We start from the raw sequence: 16,554 nt of genomic DNA, 5'->3' as shown, positions 1-16,554 counted from the left end.
ATTCGAACTCATTCAAATACATCGACATTTTCATTTTTTAATTAAAAAAAAATTCCTCTTTTGATCCAACTACCTGTACCTATATTTACAAAAAATTTCACTGTACCGAAATTGTCAAAATGTCGAATAGTACATGTAGAATAATTTATATCTTTTTTATCGGAAACGTATTCAGTGGTACGATGGTGGACCAAGTAAGCCTCGAGGAGATACGTCATCGTACGAACCGTAGTTAGACCGGAGCAAGCTGTTCACGGAGAAATCATCGCCTTATAAGGATGTGAAAGAGCCCGATATAGCTGTGTCGCAATCTTGTTTACGGTACATTTTTCGAACGCAATTACAGAGGACATATTATTGGACCTACTTAAAAAAGTACAGGATTTAATTTCGTTCACAAAGGATTCCGCAAATATAAAATAAACAGTGAAATAAAACAAGAGCATTGGTTTCTTTATTCGCACAACCAACGAAAATACGAATTTATGTTACAAATGATAATTCTAAATCAGGGTAAACACTCTATATACATAATAATACATGAATTTAATCGTCAATTAACTTCGAATGCAAACAAATAGGTATGACGATACATGGTTACCATCCGTCGATAAAACGCGTTATTCATCATTGGTATGGACAACATTGGCGCGAATTTTTTCGTGAATATCTTTTTAAGATCACTCCTCCTCTTTACTTATTTACATAAATCGGCGATGCGCCGAATATAATAATATAAATAAAGACAACAAAGTTTCGCGTACTCGTATCCTCCTACCTGTACATAAATAATATCCAATTTTAAGGGACAGATTCTAACTTTTATATATAGTTCGAACTATCGCACAGACACTCCGTTGATGGTAATGCCGTTTCTGTTTGACACTGGTTCCGCTTCGTAGTGTCCCGTTCTACCGTAATGTCTTCTCATGTTGGTGCCGTACCTTCGATGTAACGAAAGCAATTTATCACAACTTTCGTTTTTTAATTTTACAAGATATGTTATCTACTTACCCATAAGTACTGCCACTGATACTGTACGGATTGTCGTAAAGACCGTCTTCTGGCACATTTTCGTACATAGTGTTAGGTGTTCCATCGTTGAGAGTAGCGTAAGACATGACAGCAGCATTTTGGTCCTCTTTCCTCTCGGCTGCTTGAACGTTCTCAGTGTTTTTCACTGGCGTAGCTTTCCTCCTAAATATGTTATATGTTATATCAATCATATTGGTAGATTGGTTATTGTCAGAAAAGTTACTTTTTTACGTACAGTCTTAGATAAACGAGTCCAAGTATAATTAATATAAATATGATCACGCCAGCTCCAATACCGACACTGGTACCTACTCCTTGAGATTCTGCTACCTCGTTAGGCATAACTGTTGAGCAACGCGTACAAATTAATGTTTGAAGGATCTTGTGCCAACTCGAATATTTATTTAATTCATTAATTTACGTTCGCATCTGGGTTCCTCGCCACTCCACGAACCGGTATCTAGACACTTTCTCAAGAATGGTCCTGCCCTCTCGTACTGCGGCAGACAATGGTATTCTGCAGTTCCTCCATAAATCGTCGTTCCATTTACTACTATCACTCTTCCATTTTCTATGGATCCTGGATGCTTACAGTCCACCGCTGTTAAACAAAAGCCTCGGTTTCATTTATGCGAATGGAAATTACTCGAAGATGAACCAGATGATTGTATATTTACAGAAACAGGCGGGAGGGCTTCCGCTCCATGATCCATTTTGTAAGCATATTCTAGTCTCGTTTCCTTCCATGTAGAATCCGCGTGGACAACTATAGTGCGCCACTCCTCCCACGCTGTGAGTGGAAACTTGAGTAGACAATACTCCTTCTTTCTCAGGATCTTTGCATCTAATTTCTGAATGTTAATAAGAAATCCGACGTTTCACTTTTTAGATAAAAGTCGATAACGCATATAGTTTAATTACGCTTGTGAGAATTACCTTTACAAACCGGAGTGTCGCTGCTCCAGGTACCGTTCTCGAGACACAGTCTCCTTGCGAATCCATCCAGTTCAAAGTTTCCGTCGCATTCGTAAAGCGCAGCTGCCCCATAATAAGTCGCGTTCGAAGTCAGGGTGTACTTTCCATGTTGAATATGTTCCGGCTTGCCGCAATCGACGTCTGAGAAATTTCAATTTCCTCAAAGTCAATTATTTGCAATCTAGTGTTTGGTTAAATAGATCAATTTTGTAATGTCTCTTACAGACACATCGCGGAACTTCGCCACTCCATTTTCCATTGTCCTCGCAAGTGGAAAGAGGTTCCCCGACCACCTTGTATCCCCTTTCGCATCGATATTTCGCAAGAGCGCCAATCTTGTAGGAAGTCGCACCGGTATTAGAATTCTCCGGCGTTCCGGTACGAATCAAAGTCCTGCCGTACATTCGATCGTTCCCAGTCACCGAGAGTATCCCATGGTCCGCGTACACGGGTTCGGGACAACGAATTTCTGCGACAAAAGCGTTACATCGGTGTTGGTGTCTATTGTCGCGCGTCTGTGAAATAAATTCTATGTACAAGTTTCATATGCTCGAATACCTTCGCACTTTGGAGTCGCGTCGCTCCATTGACCATTGTCTAAACAGTATCTCCTCGACACTCCGTTTAGCCTGTAGTTTCTCGCGCAACTGTAGGTGATTTCACTTCCGAGATGCGTCGTTCCATTCACGTATTCCGCCGCTCCATTCAACATGGGCAAAACATTCCCGCAGTCCACGTCTATGAAACAGAACATCGTAAACCTTTCTTTCTTTCACCGGTTCAAATCGTTGACAAAACTTTTGCATACATTCGCACGTAGGAACTTCTCCAGTCCATTCGCCGTCTCTGCCGCACGTGTGTCTGGCTTCGCCTTGAAGTTGATAGCCTGCTTCGCAGTGGTACTCGATGGAACTGTGTACGTTCAGGTCGTACCCGACCACGTAACTTCCGGCAGGTACATCTGGCTCCTCGCATGTAATCACTGTAACGAAGTAATTTTGAAATATCACCAGGAAACTTTAAACGGTTGTGTATATTGACTTACATTCGCACGACGGTGTATCGTGACTCCATTTCCCCTCTTTGGTGCATTCTTGCTTCCCCTCGCCCACCAGCCAGTAGTCTTCTAGACACGTGTACACCGCCAAACTCTTGACCGTGGTGGTGCCATTAATTAAGGTCACGGAACCAAATTCTATCTGGGCCGGCGCTCCGCAGTCGACGAATCGGCATTGAGGCGCTTTGCCGGACCACTCTCCGCCAATGTCGCACGTAAGGACCTTTCGAAATTCAATCAGATATTATAGCGTTCGAGATATTTAATATTCCGTTCGTGCTGATTGCGCAAACTTTTTTGAGACTTAATTATAAATAATACAACCGTAATCGACAGAGACAGACGTAATGGAATTTACTCTCGAAATCGCATTACGCTTCGAGCATATTAAACGAGAGAAAAGATTCATCGAGCTTTGCTTACGAAATTACTTACATTGTCCCCAAATAGAATAAAACCATTCTGACAAGAATAAGTGGCAGTAGATCCTGCTCTTCTTCCGGTGGTGGTTACTACTCCTCCGTTGACCTGTGGTGGTTCTGGACACCAATCAACTGCACAATCGGAAACAATATATCGTGTAACGTATTTTGCGTGCCTTATGTTATGCAATAATATTGCAGCTAATGTTGCACGGTTATCGTAAAATAGATTCCGTACATAAACACTGAGGTTGATGTCCACTCCAAATACCGCCGTCTCCGCATCGACGTCTGGCATCACCCAACAGCGTGTAGTTTTCCTTGCAAGCGTAATCGGCGAGCGCACCATGAGTCGTTCTTTTGTCGACCAACGTGATTGCACCGTTCTCCAGCTCGGGTAAAGGACCGCAATCGACGACTGCAAGCATTTAAAACGCGACGCTGAGAATACGCGAGGCGATTACAAACGAGCAGCTGTATTATCTTTATACCGACAATTATGCGACTCGCGTGCGGTTCAACTTACATTTGCACGTGGGCGCCTCGCCGCTCCAAAAACCATTTACCTCGCACGTTCTGTTCTTCGATCCGATCAACATGTGTCCGTCAGGACAGACGTACTCTATGATAGAGCCAATGGTTCTCTTGTTTCCAACTATGGTCGTGTTCTCGAACTTCCCTGGGCTGCCACAGGTGGGTGGTCCTAGAAAAACAAGGTAGTTTACACGATCGAACTTTTCCTTTTCCTCGCTGCATATCACGAGTAAATATGCGTTTACTCACTGCTTTGGCATATCCAGTGTAAATAGTCGAGGTTACAACCGACATCGTTCCATAGCCAACTACGGCCACCGTCCAACACCACGCAATTCTGTTCGCCGTTGTAGTTGTTCGGTTGATCCTTACCCCACGAAGGTTTCTGAACAATCTCTCCTACGAAAGAATAGATATAACCTTTGAAATCTTAACGGAAGCTTATCGGCACAGTACAGGGTCTTTAACCTTTCGCCAAGAATCCTACAATCTAAGATAATCTCCTCGTCTGCTCGATCCAGACGCAACAAACAATTAACGAAGATTATACGTTCGAACACAGACGTTCGCGGGTGTAACTTCCCGTTGATTTCCTCATAGTCGTAACTTTCACGTTCTATTTATTAGCGCGTGCGGTTGCGTCGACAGTCGACCGTGTCGAGTCGATCTTCGATTTCGTAGACTTCGATGACCAATTTCCAAACGAATCCCTAAGCGATGCTTCGTAATATAATTACCGTGTAATTACGAAGCAAATCGATCGACCCGACTCGACGAATTTCAAACGACATTACTCAATCGTGCCCCATCGACCCTGTTCCCATGAACGCCACCGATAAGTCGTGAGAAGAGAAAAAGTCTTTTGACGGTAAGAACAGGAAATACGAAACGAGATATTCTCGAAATATTCACCGTCAACCCATCTCCAGGTTCGAGCCGTTATCAACGGTTCCTTTTGAGCGCCTATCCAAACTAGCTGCGTCTTCAGTTTATCTTTTCTCCTTTCGAGATTATTCAGTATGTACACCGGCGAGGCACCCTGTGTTCAAAAACATACAATTATGGCAAAGAAAACGGTACATTCGTGAACAAATTTAATGATGTTCGTTATAGGAACCTTGAAGCCGTGCACGAGATCCCCGCCTCTGGTCCGACAATAGTTTCTGGCTTCCTGAAAGGAACCACCTTTCTTCACGATGAACTCGTAACAGGTGGAATTGAAAGCGGCCAAGTCAGCGTCAGCCGGTGTTCCGGTCTGGGCACACCTGTCCGTCGAGAACTCTACGAAAAACCAGGTAGAACTTTCCTACAGGAATTTTACTTGACAATTGGTTGCCATCGGTGATTCGACCTCGTCAATTTTTTGCTTACCGTCCACGGCGAACACTTCCACTTCGCACAGACTTAGGCTTCCTTCGACGCCGACTAGCTGCAAGAACACGTACTGTCCGATCAATGCCCTGGCGCACACGAACGTCTTCGTGATTCCTTCTTCTGCAAAAATCAGTTGGTTCATCGTTATGCCACTTTCGCTAAGGAGGATCAGAATGTCGCAACGAGATTTCACGTTTTCATCGATCCTCGATCGCTTACCTATCGTGCCAGGAAACCAGGCGCACAAAGGATTACGCTGCAATTCCACGCTGCTGTTTCCAACGCGAATTTCAATGTCCTGCAGAGGTTGGTGGCCTGTCGAGAAACATTTTTTCTAATCTCGTTTCGACACTGCTTAGTCTAGCAAAAGCGTTAAGCAAACGGAGCAGAAGTTTCTCCGTGGAGAGTTTTCGACACAGTTTACTTTAGCGTATCTACCGATTGAGTTATAAGTATTCGAAACTGACAGAGTCACGTTAGCCCGTTCTAAAGCAAAAAACTTGACGCTAAGTTAAATCCGCACAATGATATCTATTCGATAGTGGCACCATTCATCGGGCGAAGGATAAACATGCAAGAAATAAAAGAGAAAAAATTTACCGCAGCAACCTCTGGTCGTTACTCTGACGACTTTTACCGAATACGACTTCAGAAGGTCGACCTTCCACCAAGGACTGGGCTCGCTTTGGGTCTCCGTGCATCTTTTTCCATCGTGTTCGGTGCTGGAGTCGCCGTCGTTGCCGTGGCCGGCGTCTCCTCCTCGTACGGTCGTCGATTGATTCGTTGGTTTGCGAAAAGCAACGTTCGTTCCTGTATCGATGTAATAACACTGTTAGAAGAGTTGCAAACTTTCCGATAATATCCGCGAAGCAAATTGCGTAGAACCGAGTCAAAGAAGAAAGGTGTCGCCCGTTACGAGCAAGTAACAAAACGTTCATTAACGGCAGGATGCACTTAGCGTAATAGAAAGAAACGATTATCCGGTGTCGCAGCTAGTTTCACCGAGTCCTACGTACTTTGCCTTTCAGAATCTTCCGGTTTCGTCGTTTTTTCCGCATTCCCGTTGACTTGGTCGTTTAAAATCATTTCCACGCGAACCGCCTTTGTGTCTGGCTGTCACCGAACGGATCCTCGGTTGCGTAACGTTCAGACACACGATGTTTTGCCATTCGCGAACTTTCTTTCGAACCGATTTTGCCGGTAAAAGTGAAACGTTCCGTCGACGAAACAAAGAAAAAAGACCAAAGGTCGGAGACGTAGAATTTCGATACAGTTGCTTCGTGGCATACACAAAATCGCTTTCTATCGTATTACACGTTCGAGACAGAAAAGTAACTCCGCATTGCATTTTAAGAAGAAAGAGTTCAGTTTCTTCTTGATCGCGGAGCGCAGCAATTCTTTCGCGAAGAGAAAGCCGCGTTCGATCTTGTCTTTTTCTGGGACGCGTGATCGAATGCGTCGTATCGATTCGATAAATGCATCGCAATTTTCGTTCACCGAAATTTTACGACGCATTTACGGGTATTTTTATACATTGAAATTGATCAAAAATTATTTTGTGGTTTTTTCAGAAGTCAACGTACTGTTATAGTTAGTGTATGACTTAAACGATTAGAATTTGTAAAAAGAGAAATGAAACGCTTACCGCAAAATGGTAGATCTCCCTGCCATTTCCCTCGAGAGTTACACGACAGGCTGCCACTGCTAAACAACCAACAATTGGATCGGATAATCGAAATTCTTTGAACCTCGATGCGCACGATGGACATATTGAACACGAGAAGACATATTGTCAACCATACAAATTACATGAAAACGGAGAAAGTCTGTAATAACTACAGCTATAGATCGTGCTATACAAACGCTCGTTTCGCTCGGTTGCAAATGCTACGTGCATGCAGTCTATCTCTACATTTTACGAACGAAATTATGCTAATGTTTATATTCCTTCCGTGCGATATCAGTAGTAGGGCACTGGAATCGTGCTATAAAAATGTTTGCGGCTAAAGTTATTCTCCGTGAAACGACTGACAAATCATTGTATAAAATCGCATTCCACTTAGGAGGCAGTCGACGTTGACAGCCAACGTTGTAAAGCGTCAATTATACTTACCCAAATAGTTCGTATCCGGCATCGCAGGTGTACGTCGCCAAAGTGCCAACTGCTAATGATTCGTCGGACAATGACACCTTGGCGTTCATCGGTACCGCTGGATGACCGCACTTCAATCCTGTATTCAAGAAAAATTCCGTAGTTCAGTCGCGACCATTCGAAAGTCAGCTTGCCTTGAAATTAACTAAATTCATTAACCGCTAGGTTAGCCAGTTTAGCGGCGTTTGTAATGGCGTATTAAAGCACTGTTCAACATTTCATCGTTTTAAATTACCAAAGCTGCCGTTTCGATTTCTAGACTATGATTCATGGTACACTGCACGTTCTCCGGAGGAACACTTTACTTTTTGCTTGGAAAATTATACCGTAAAATAGTCACTGTTCACTGTCGACGAATTACTGATCTTTTCGAGTAATTTTTAGTAGGTTGTCGTTCAAATAATTTATTACAGATTTCAAATTTGAATAAACATTTGAGGTTCTTCATATGTTCGGTTCTTCCAAGGTTCTTTTAAGAGATCAAACTTTATTCTTAGAAAATTAAGGGTTGACTTAAGTTACGAGGGAATTTACTAAGAATTTTTTGCCAGTACTTCCATAACTCCTGGGTTTACGTTCGAATTCGCAGAAGCCCCGTACAGTTACAGCAATTAACAGTGTAGCAAGAGTCAACCTAAATTTGAATCGTAGTCCCGCTTTCAATTCAAATCCAAACACGATAAGAAACAACACTCGATTGCAAGACAATTAACGGTTTTTCTTTCTCATTCAATTTCTTCTGACTTTCGTTACGTAATACCTGTCGTTAACCGGAGGAGAGGTGTCAAGGGCATAGCCCCTTTCCGTATACCGCTCGAGTTTAGAAGGTATCGTCCATAGTTCGCTTTCAAAGTAAGCAAATCAAACAATGACTACGACGCGAAGCGAAGAGAAACCTTGGACAAAATCCCACGCGTCTTTCATTATATAAATTCTAACAGTCGGGAAACTGAACGTACGACGGATTTTCTCTGTCGTCCGCAAAAGGTTGGAAATTAGTAGGTCGAGCAGAGGATAGCCATAAAACTATCGAGCTATGGACGCTACTGAGCATCGTGAAGATCGTGTACGTCGAAGAAAAAAAGTTCCTTCGAGTGAAAAGCGCGGCTTAGCGGATGTCTGGAAGTTTGCCACAGAACACTCTCACGACAAGTCTTAACCGCAGATTCTTCTCTATTTCTACATACTGAACATTCGAAAAATAGTCGAATAGTAAGACACAAAGGTATTCTTCCGGACGATGATCAATCGGCACGGAATTTGGAGAATTTCTGAGAAACCTGGACCCGAACGAAATCTTGGAGAATTCAAGCGTTCCGAAGACTCGAACGCTATTGAGAAGTTGATGAGATCGTGCAAGATTAAAAAAGCATTATTCAAAATCCCGCGTCCTGATTCAGTTTCCGAATAATTTTCTGCAAATAGAGACTCTATCTATATATCTTGTAATATGCAGTAGCTCAAGGCTTGAAGTGTCTGACCAAAGCTTTGAAATTTTGAAAGAACCTCTATATCCCGTAAACAGGTGATAGAATCGTAAAAGCAATTGTAAGCGTGCGTGCAGTCGCGCGGCTCGTGAAACGAGAAGTTTCCGCCAATGTTTCAAGGCTGATCACGAGAGATGGCCTTTGATTTCCAATCAGCGATCTTAACGATCCCAATTTACATTTCCATACAACGTTAGTTGATTCTTTCGAATCCCTGCGAGAATCCGTTAATTTGAATTTGAATACGAAAGTCACGCGCGCGATTTGATCGCGGAGTGAAAGCTTCCTGTTTTTTTTTTATTCGATTGGAACTCTCGGGAAGCCGGCCGTTTCTCATGAGACATCGGAGCTACCGTTTCGTGCGAACGAGTTAATTAAAGCGAACACAAACATGTTCGCGCGTACAATCGTTCGCGATTATTTCGATTCGAAACGCATCTTCTCGTGACGCGTTCAACCGAGTCCACAGCGGCTCACTTTCTATATAATTAAAATCATTTCACCGCGTGCTCGAAGATAAATCTTCTTAATTAGAAGAAATTGCTGTTTGAGAACAAAGGTCGTCGGATCTTTAACTTGACTTTTGTGCGTTTTATCGCAAAAGTAATCGGAAGAATCGTTTAACTTCGTGCCATTAATTAAGAAAGTAGTGATTTCAGCATTGAAAGTCTGGCACCATTAGATGGCATAAAAATAGATGGCGTAAAAGCTGCTTGGAGGGTATGAATTTAAAGCAAAGAATGAAACAATAATTGGATATTTTGCAAGGTTAGAGTTGTTCGTTAGAATCCAGAATAATAAAATTTCTTCAACGTCTACTGCGGATGGTTAGACGGGTTCCGAGAAAGAACCTCGAAGAATCCAGATCCGAGAGGAGACGAAGAGGTCAAGAATTCCCGGTTGATCGTCCGATCGTCTGTGTTGCGTACGTGTAAGCACGTTACTAGCTTTAGCCTGTAGTCTTTGGCATTCGCCGATCGCTTCGTGGGTCTGGGTCACGCGGTTACAAAACTTTGAAGCCGAAATAACGGTACGACATGGAGCTACTTCGGATCGGGACTACTCTACCAGTGAAGCGTGTCACGGTACAGTTCTTGGTTTATCGCCATTTTCCACTATCTTCGATTGTAAAGCTACTTGGAATGCTTCCAATCAACATTCCTTCCTATTTCGTCTTGGTTCGATAATCAGCTTACTCTACAACCAGCACCCGGTAATTCCTTCGAATTAGATAGCAATGATCCACCTTTGTAATCCGTACCGACTTCATATTTTATCATGTAACATTGGAAGAAACATTTCGCGCGTGCTTTTTGCAATAATTATGCCGATATGCATAGAGGGGAGACACAAATACAGATATCTGGCTGCACACCTCGTGTGCACCGATGCAATATCGCAGGTACAAAAGCGATTGTCAGGAAGTTGGAAAGTGGGCGGGCCTATTTGCGATCTATCTTGAAAAAAGGAAGAAAAAAGGAGAGAGGCATTGTTAAAGATACACTCGACCATTCTTAGACTTAATTCAAACTTTTTCCATGTTTTTCGGTGCATTTTTACCGCTCGAAAAAGTTACCTACAGATTCATTCATAATTTTTAATTTTCTATGAAGAGTGTTTTTGAAACAATCATAGTTCATCGTTAATCGCTGAGAATATCGAACGATTTCTATTTTAAATGGTTAAGTACCTAATTTGGCAGCGCAGAACACTGGATATTACATGTCGTCACGATTTACGTAAACGAGGCATCGAGAGCGAATTTAACAACCGCCTTATACCAAGTCATCGAAGAACCGGTTAACGTCGTTATTTGATACCGAAAAGGAAAATCCATAGAAGTAACGGGTAGCCGAATTCGTACCGAAATTGATCGACCATCGGTTTCCATCGATGAGGAACAACGGGAAAATTCTTTCACGACGTTTCTTCATCTATTGTGCGACGCACGATAAAGCACGCGCTGCACGTGTCTTCGCGATCGATGACCGTTTGCGACATCCGCAACACGTCGGGAAATAAAAATCATCCCGTAATCGTTCCGTAAATATCGTACAGAGACGTAATAGGAGAAATTGTTGCGAACACAGTTTGAAGAGAGCCGATGCAATTGTATAATCGATGTGTAGCATCAAATTGCGTTACACGACTAAAATACGGTCGACGCGTGGAGCATGCTGATCAAGAACCGTAGGAAGTGGCATGTCGTTTGAAATTTCACCTGTATCGGGCATGGTGCCCCACCCATCCAGGGTTTATCCGAGCACGGGTTATCGTTCAATTCAGAGCCTAGCTAAATCGGTCGGAGCTAAATGTTACGACGCTCTCAGCTATTAACTCGACGGGGAAACGTGGATGAAAACGTGCAAGTTCGAAGCGTGGCTAACAGCGAGACACGCTTCCTATTTAGCGGGAACGAAAGAAAAGCGTTCACCTGGAATCTCGAGGACGCTTTTACCTCCCCACTTTAATCGAGCTTCGTGCTCTATCGTTCATCGACTGAATCGATGTGTTATTCTTCATCTTCTATGGTTTTTGTCAATGACAATGATCGTAGTACAGATTGCAATTATGGTTAAAAATCGGTAGTGTTTCAAAAATAGTATTATTAAAACAAGTTGATAAGTTCGATTAATGTTAAGGAAGAGAGCTAACTAACTAGAGAGCTCTAATACTGAACAGTAATGCGTTAGGACTATAAAGTTAAAAGTGCGAATACGGTGATTGGATTGCTTGAAAATTTGCCGCAGGTACTATTGGTGTCTATCACCACCTACGAGTCCCTGGAATGGGATCGGTCAAAGGCGTGTGAACTGGACTCTCCTACCCATATTTTATACTTTAACTTCTACCTATCACTTTTGCAGACCACTCCATTTATACGGTAATCATGGGAACAGTGCTTCGATCATTGTAGCGTATCTCGTTCCGTTCAAATTATCTCATTCTGACGTTGAGCCTTGTAGCAATCTTACGTTCTTTATTCTAACAGAAATTGCAAGAATAGATAGCCGGGAGATATAACATACAAAGAGTTAATAATAATAGATATCGAGATGAAAACTTTCTTTCTTTCTTGGTTCCTATTTTTATCCGATGCACTCGAAAACAAATCTAATTTGTATTCTTCTTTAATTACAAACCTCCGGAAAATTATCTCACGTATTTAATAACCAACATCGAGAAGGGTATTATTTTCAAGCAGCAATTATCTTTACACCGAGACGTACCCTTCCACCGCGTTTTTATCCGCTGTAAATGAAAGTTCAACCGAGCGTTTCTGAAAAGCTATATAGTTTACGGATCGATGACGTAATATTCACCGTGTCGTACTTAATAATTCTTTATTCAAGCACAGACTCAGTCTGACGCGTTAAAAAACGGGAAATATATTATTTAAAAAACATTTGCCATAGGTCCACGTGTTCCCAATGAAGTTAATGCTATATTAGTGTCTTTCAAAAAGTACTACGAAAGCTGACATTACAGAGCCGTTATTACACGTACAGAAATATAATGACTATACCTCCAAGGTGTTTCATGTAGGTCAACTAGGAGAATAAGAGTTACAAAAGGCAAAACTCGCTTCGATTGACTGCCTTCGCTGCGAGTCTTGCTTCCTACGTTGCGAGACCAGTTTTATTCGAATTAAAACCGGCGAAATAACGAGTCGGCTGGGGTAGAAGCACGAAATTTGAACCAGAGAATAGGCTAAATCGGTCTGCATGGTTACATGCTGCACCGCGTAAATCCCCGATGACTAATAACGTTTATGAAAGGTTTTGGTGAAAAGTTTCCGCAAAATGAAAACGCGCCAACTCACGGTTTTCTACAATTAACATATATTCTGTCGATGAAGCAAGCGTTAGTCACGTGATAATAAATATTTGCTGTTTGGTATATTCAATATACCGTGTTTAATGTGTGACATTTGGTACTCGGTACTTAACATTTCATGTTGGTCCAAATTACAATACGTACACGTTGCACACCGTGTGCAGCGACAGGGTTAAATTTCATGCGACAGGGAACACGTTAAACAGGAAGGGCGAATGCAAATGCACCCTATATCCTGTGTACGGTCAGTGGATACTTTTAAATGGTCCGCTGAATTTGGGAACCGCACGTAATATTTGCACGAAACGGTTATTTTTAGCGTTAACCATCCTTCCCTCAAAGAACAACTGTTGCACAGCGTGGGATGCTTTGTTCGAAGAATGATGGTGAAAAATTTCAGTGGAATTCATAAGATTTCGTCGAAAACAATACGTAAAAACGACCAAGAACCTGTGCGTTTTATTTTGAAGGAGATACACCAGGTGACCTCGAGACACCAGAAAATCCGCGTGGACGAGAATCGAGTGGGCGGTACCTGTTTTGTACGGTATTCCTGTATCCTTTTCTTACTACTGCCGACAAAATAGTTGGAAAATACCGAGCCGTCGATTTCGACTTCGAATTTCGAAATATTTGAACCTTTCTATCGACGACGTGGTTCAATGGACTCCGAGATCGCAAAACTTCCTGCGATTTTAATGCATTCGATTCGTGTTTAACGCGTCGACTGCCATTATGAAAATGGTGGTCTTATTGCGACACATTATAATATCAATTGTTACACGTACAACTTAGCTTTTTACTATAAGTTATCAATTTGTTTCCCTTTCCCCTTTTTACATCGTTAATCCTGCTGCTGGTACAAATCACCCTCATGGCGTCAACGTATCACAACAATATTCCAATCAGCGAACTGAGCACTGCCTTTACGTTACCGGACAATTATCGAATTAACCAAGTTGAAAGATACGTGCCTTCTGCGCCCACGACGAGGATCCCCAAAAGGGATAGAAGAATCTCTCGCGTCATCCTCGATATATCGTTCCTTTGCCCTCGACGAAAGGCGGGATTACATCGAAAGCGCACCAACTTTGCTCGCGATCATCCACAAGCACGTATCCGCTACCGGCGAACACTTTACCGACCACCACAGAAACTTTCACGAGAAGTTTCTTTGTTCGACGCGTGCCACCGTTCAAAATTTGCTTCGACTGCAAAATATATCTATTGTTCTCGATTTAAAAAAAATGGAAACTAAACAATAACTTTACGATCACTCTAAAAATGTTCTACAGGCGTGCTCTTCGATGGACAAGTTTTTGGTCACCGTACATAAACGCGTCGTCATTTCGTTCTTACACTACGTGAAATTGTACTCGCGATATTCCATCTTCGATTTACGATTCTTCATGGTTCTCAGCGTGGACGTCGTTCTTTCGTTGCCCATACGGAGGGCGCGGAAACGTTTCTCCAACCGTTGCCGGAGAAGTATTACCAAAGCCACCACGGTCGAAACTAGTTCGCGAGAATTTCGAATTTGTCTCTTATGGAAGACGGATTTAAACGCGACTTTTGGACGGCATTTTCGCTGACCGAGTATGACGATCCGTTCCCTTCACTAGCCGTCCGTCGAGTGCCACAGGCCTCTCGGCTCTCTTCAACTCTCCTTCGACATTATGAAAGTACGGTGTACCGTGCTGCATGTAACGTGCATCCAGCTGGCCACCATGAGGGAACCTATGCTTGACTACGTTCCTCTCGATTTTTCGCTATGCTATCGGCAATGATGCCTTGCACCACCCAACTCTGCTTTACTTTCCTTCGACGTAAATATTTCTGCTAATTTATTCAGACATGCGGTTACAAAGATCAGCTGCTAAAAGGATAAAGTTCATGTACTTTATTCCAGAATTAAAATATACGACAATTACAAAAATTGCAAAAATGTTAACATAGGTTTGATTTTCTTGATCGAAGATTTCAAAGGTATTACTTATCTTCAAATTTCGTATAATAACTTTGTTGGTTCCGAGATCAGGAAGATTATTTGCGTGTCCACGAATGTGACGCGTTTTTACCGCAGCGTGAATACTTGTATGCGTAACGTGCCCAAGGTAAAAGAACCAGCATACGATCAAGTAACAACTTTTACCTGTACACGGTTACAGAAGTTGCACATTAGTGAAATAGTTCTGCAAGAGAAGCGACCGATTTAGAAAGAGCAGGCGTTTCCTGGTGCGTAACTATCTCGTGTACCAAAAACGTCGAAATCGATATCGGCCAGCGTGCTGACTCTAATTAAATGACATAGCAGGTTGCATATTGAGCAATCTACCGAATAGTTCCATTTGAAAATGCAGCCGCAATGGAACACAATTAAAGGACTAGTTGAAATCGGTACTAGAATTCCTGTACTTAAAACTGTCGAGTACACTTGCTTGTCGGCACTCGCTCTCATTCGCTACAATTTTAAAAATGCGCGCGCGTCGAAGGCGCATTTTCCTTCTCATTAACATCCTTGACTGCCGCCCCGTTTACCTTGACAAATGCATGAATTATATTTTGCTCCATGATCCAAATCCGCGTGCGTTGTTTTTTCCTGTTCCCCTTCTTTCCTCGTTGCTTTCTATTTAAACGGAGACATTGCTTTGTTACTTTCTAATTATTATAAATAACAGATGCGAGGCAGAAATGACTGAGTTCATCGGTGTTCTCTTACTTGTGACATTACAGTCGACGTTGCGTTGGAAATGGAGTTTTATTTTATTTTTATATTGTAAATCTGTGGTGGTAATGTTCTCTGTATGAAGAAACACCCCATTGTCTAGGGTATCCAAACAGGGTGATAGCAAGGAAAAAAAGGATTGAAAAACACTGTTATAAGGTTACACCGACTTTACCGTTAAGCCCCACCTTTCTGTCTCTCTTACCACATCACTCTCCCCACCTGAGTCACGATGTCTCTTGCGTACGATCGCGTTTCCACTTCTACTCCGTTCGGCTTCTCTCCTTTCAACCTTTCTCGTGTCTCCTTTTCTTACCTTTATCTTCCTTCTATCGCTGTTCTATCCCTCTCTTTCCCTCTTTTTCTACCAGCACACTACGTCACTAGGTGCTCGGGCCCCTTTCACCTCACTGAACCTCGTGTCTTCTCTTGATTTCCCAAAGAAACGAAGAAAGATACGGTAATTCGATCAAACAACGGGCAGATGAGCAATTTCGTTTAGAATTTGCACAACTGAATTAGTCATAAACATCCGTTCGTATGATTTACAGGTGTTGGCAATTTTAATGTGTTTTCGAATTCTGCGATTTAATGGACTTTTGCTTGTGTAATTTTTATTAAATTTACATATAAAAAATCCTCTGTACTGCTACATTCATAAAAATGACAAACATTGCTTAACTCGTATCTCGACTATTAACACTGACTGTGATAATAAACGAGAGTGTTCCACAATCTCGTCTACGATATTTCTTAATTTTTACAACAATAAAATTAAACATTAACAGGAAGCAGATTTCAAATCATACTGCTACGCACTCGAGTCAAGTTGAGCCAAGTTTGATCTAGAATAGGGGTGCCCAATTTCACAACCGATTATCATGTAATTAGTGTAACAGAATTTTACAATATCAATATTAATGAAACTTTACCTTCTACCTGTAGTCATAAATAAT

General features: G+C 42.2%; 1 protein-coding gene across 4 annotated transcripts; it reads right to left on the bottom strand.

Moving 5' to 3' along the window:
• Window positions 1–432: 432 nt before the first annotated feature.
• Window positions 433–16,014, bottom strand: fw (CUB and Sushi multiple domains furrowed). 4 transcript variants are annotated; one of them, XM_012296519.2, is made up of 23 exons: window positions 15,593–16,014; window positions 15,412–15,499; window positions 7,511–7,628; window positions 7,043–7,101; window positions 5,998–6,207; window positions 5,617–5,712; window positions 5,395–5,517; window positions 5,141–5,304; window positions 4,936–5,062; window positions 4,273–4,422; window positions 4,016–4,192; window positions 3,728–3,907; window positions 3,503–3,621; window positions 3,056–3,290; window positions 2,819–2,992; window positions 2,569–2,748; window positions 2,234–2,479; window positions 1,972–2,151; window positions 1,713–1,886; window positions 1,457–1,636; window positions 1,271–1,379; window positions 1,015–1,197; window positions 433–944 (listed from the first exon to the last, which is right to left on the bottom strand). In XM_012296519.2, exons 1-23 carry the CDS (start codon window positions 15,599–15,601, stop codon window positions 839–841), a joined length of 3,387 nt encoding a protein of 1,128 aa, XP_012151909.2. In that variant the 5' UTR covers window positions 15,602–16,014; the 3' UTR covers window positions 433–838. The 4 variants fall into 4 exon arrangements, with proteins under 4 accessions (XP_012151909.2, XP_076385979.1, XP_012151910.2 ...); XM_076529864.1 differs by having other exon boundaries at window positions 15,821–16,008; XM_012296520.2 differs by lacking the exons at window positions 15,412–15,499; window positions 15,593–16,014 and adding an exon at window positions 13,848–14,757.
• Between the last annotated feature and the right edge of the window lie 540 nt (window positions 16,015–16,554).

This window comes from Megachile rotundata, chromosome 3, assembly GCF_050947335.1.
Source record: "Megachile rotundata isolate GNS110a chromosome 3, iyMegRotu1, whole genome shotgun sequence".
NCBI classification, from domain to species: Eukaryota; Metazoa; Arthropoda; class Insecta; order Hymenoptera; family Megachilidae; genus Megachile; species Megachile rotundata.
Note: the sequence above shows the minus strand (reverse complement) of the source record. Positions and strands in the feature narration are given on the sequence as shown.